This window comes from Triticum dicoccoides, chromosome 2B (assembly GCF_002162155.2).
Source record: "Triticum dicoccoides isolate Atlit2015 ecotype Zavitan chromosome 2B, WEW_v2.0, whole genome shotgun sequence".
Taxonomy (NCBI): domain Eukaryota; kingdom Viridiplantae; phylum Streptophyta; class Magnoliopsida; order Poales; family Poaceae; genus Triticum; species Triticum dicoccoides.
Genome location: NC_041383.1, coordinates 379,514,932 through 379,517,972, shown reverse-complemented (window position 1 = coordinate 379,517,972; position 3,041 = coordinate 379,514,932). Strand labels below are relative to the sequence as shown.

Sequence of the window (3,041 nt, the reverse complement as noted above, 5' to 3'; positions counted from 1 at the left end):
ACAACAATCTTTGGAGATGAGATGCCCATGCGTATGCATCGTGACCAAGACGGAACTAATCAGGCTATTTATTTAGAATAATAGTAAGACGAAGCAAGGGTATAGGTTTTGACCTGTTTGATCTTCCCGGTGGTCTCGATCATCCGGCTCTGCAGCTCTACGAAAGCCTGACGCCGCGCAAAGAAGGGTGCAAGTTAGAAGGTTGACACCCAGAGATCAGCCAAGAAAACTTAGCACTTACCGCTCGGTTGGGTTCGTCCGACATGGAACGGGATCTGGTGAGATGGGGAACCCTAACAGCGAGCTCGACTCCAACAGACAGGAGGGGCACGCGGAGAGTGGAGAGACGACGGCGGGCGGCGCTATTCGGGTCGGCCGGCCACAGGCTAAACCAGAAGCCTGGAGCTATGACGGGACGGGTTGGGCCCGTTCGCTACCCGGCCCGGACAAGGCCAGCTCAACCTTTTCGGTCGACTTCGGCGTCAAGGCCAGCTTCTGCGGATTTTCTGGAATCTGGGAAGAAAGAAAAGGGCCGGTGAACATCTCCAATAGGTAATGTAAAAAAGTTGTTTTTTTCCCCTAGGCGATCTAGGGTTCCACCTCTCCTCCGGCGGCAACGTCCGAAGTCCACGTAAAAACCGCTCCGGTGGCCGGATTCCTTCGGCCAGCGGCGGCGCAACTTCGCCTAGCTGTCAGATCACGATCTGCATGGCTGATCTACCAAAGGAGATGGAGTCGAGCGGGGGTCTAGGGAAGAAAGAAGTAGTGCTGGAGAAGGGGAGAGAAGTAGAAGGAGGACGGGTCGAAGAAACAAGCGGGGCGACGGAGGCCAGGGGAGATGATGCGAGGGAGCAAGCAGGCAATATGGGTGCAGGAGTCGATGATGTTGATCTGGATGGTGAGGACCATTGAGAACCCTACGGCCCGGAGGCGGATCTAGAGGATCAAAATTCGCAGGGATGCAGCTTCATGGGGAGGAGGAAGACGACTTGGATCTCTCCGGGGAAGTAGATGATCTGATCAAGGGAGTCAGTTGGCTAGGGCTCTTCCGTGTGCATACAACGAAGCCGTTCAGTCATGCAGCCCTCCTGCGTCAGATGAGGAACGCCTGGGCATCTGTGCAAGGGGTGACTTTCAATGTTAAGGGCCCTAACCTCTTCCTAGTGCAATGTCATTGCCTGGGTGACTGCAAGAGGGTCATGGAGGGGGGTCCGTGGATCTTTCGCAACTAAGCACATGTTATCATACAAGAGTACGATGGGTTCACTGATGTGTCTGAGTATAAGTTGAATAAGATACTAGTGTGGGCGAGGATTAAGGGTCTGCCAGATGGTTTAACGGCTAAGAAAGAGCTAGCAGAGAAGGTGGCCGCAAAGGTGGGGGAGCCACCCTTCACCGTCATTACCAATGAAGGAAAAATCAATCCAGGTAGCACTTTGCGGGTCAGGGTCTATGTTGATGTGAACAAACCTTTGGTCCGGTTTGTGCCAATAACACTTAAGGGGAGCAAAAAGTACCCGGTGTTCTATGAAAAGCTGCTTGTCTTTTGTTATTTTTGTGGCTTGATGGGGCATTCAGTGGAGGAGTGTGGGGATGGGATTCACGACCCTACAACGTGTGAATGGGGGGAGTGGCTGCTTTGGAGCAATGATGCGCCTAGGTATGTGGAGGTTGAGAGAGGAAGCATGGATGAAGGGGGCAGAGGGGTAGGACCGGTGGAAGAGGTATGAGCGGAGGTAGACAAGGTAGAGGAGGACCGGGGGATGGTAGATTTGGAGAGGAAGGGTGCATATATGGAGCTAATGCAGTTAACCCTTATGCTAATCAGTACATGCATGAAAATGACAGGACTGCTAGGAAACGACTTGTGTCGCAGGATGGCACTGTCAATGTGCGTGGCCAGGAACTACCACACTTGGCGGGGAAAGTGGCAGACGTTGTTTTACTTCTGGAGGGTGGGGCGGTGAGTGGCAGTGGGGGGGCGTCGGTCTCCACACCGGAGAAAGTCCAGGTGGTGAAGAGGAGAAGGCAGGAGGGGGAGAATGTAGCCGAGGAGATGGACATGACGATTTAGGCGGCCTTCCTTGAGGAGGACTGTCGAGGCCAATGAGGACCCTTTGTTGAAACTGCCGCGGAATTGGCGATCCCGCGACGGTTCGGGAGCTCCGCGATCTCGTGGAGGCGTGTGCACCGATGGTACTCTGTATTGTGGAGACACAAATTGCAAAGTATCGGGTGGAAGGCTTGGCTAGTAGCTTAGGTTTTTCTGGTAGTTTTGGGGTAGGAAGTAGTGGTCGTAGTGGAGGTTTATGCTTGTACTGGAAGGATTGTGTCGATGTTGAAATAAAAAGTTTTTCTCAGTATCACATTGACTCGATTGTGAAGGAACCGGGTAAAGACCCATGGCGTCTTACATGTTTCTACGGTGCAGCAAACAGAAGTTTGCGCTACAAGACTTGGGATACAATGAAGTTCCTGCGAGGAGAAAACACCTTGCCATGGGCATGTATTGGTGACTTTAACAAGATACTAAGGCCAGAAGAGCAGATGGGGCCGAACGAACGCGATAGTGCTCAAATTGCAGGCTTCAGGGAGGCGGTCGATGTGTGTGAATTAGCAGACCTTTGCTATAAAGGGCTGGATTGGACTTTTGAGAAGAGGATAGCAGGAGGAGATTTCTGTAGGGTTCGTTTGGACCGGGCCCTTGCAACCCCAAGTTGGTCAGCAATGTTTCCGTTTGCTTCACTGGAACATCACACGACGGCCAAATCAGATCACAGCCCTATCCTCCTTCTAAATGAATTGGAGACAAGTAACTTGAGAGTGGCTCTGAAAAAACCGTTCCGTTATGAATGTATGTGGGAGCAGGAAGAAACGTTCAGCGCTACGGTTGAACAAGCATGGCAGAGGGACCAACCAGCTACTACGATGAATCAACTAGCATCAAAACTGACCAATGTTGCATGCTCGCTGAAGCACTGGGGTAGGACAACTTTTGGGTCTGTTCGCCTTGAACTCCGGGAGCTGCGTAAACAGTTGGC

At 52.2% G+C, this 3,041-nt stretch overlaps 1 protein-coding gene across 1 annotated transcript in view; it reads right to left on the bottom strand.

Annotated features, from left to right (window-relative positions):
- Positions 1-461, bottom strand: part of LOC119363753 (prefoldin subunit 1-like) — a 7,291-nt gene extending 6,830 nt beyond the window's left edge. The window contains exons 1-2 of the mRNA XM_037629121.1: positions 242-461; positions 114-167 (exon numbers count right to left, since the gene is read on the bottom strand). Coding sequence (XP_037485018.1) covers positions 114-167; positions 242-265 — 78 coding nt within the window. The 5' untranslated portion in view covers positions 266-461. The remainder of the gene's footprint in view (positions 1-113; positions 168-241) is intronic.
- Between the last annotated feature and the right edge of the window lie 2,580 nt (positions 462-3,041).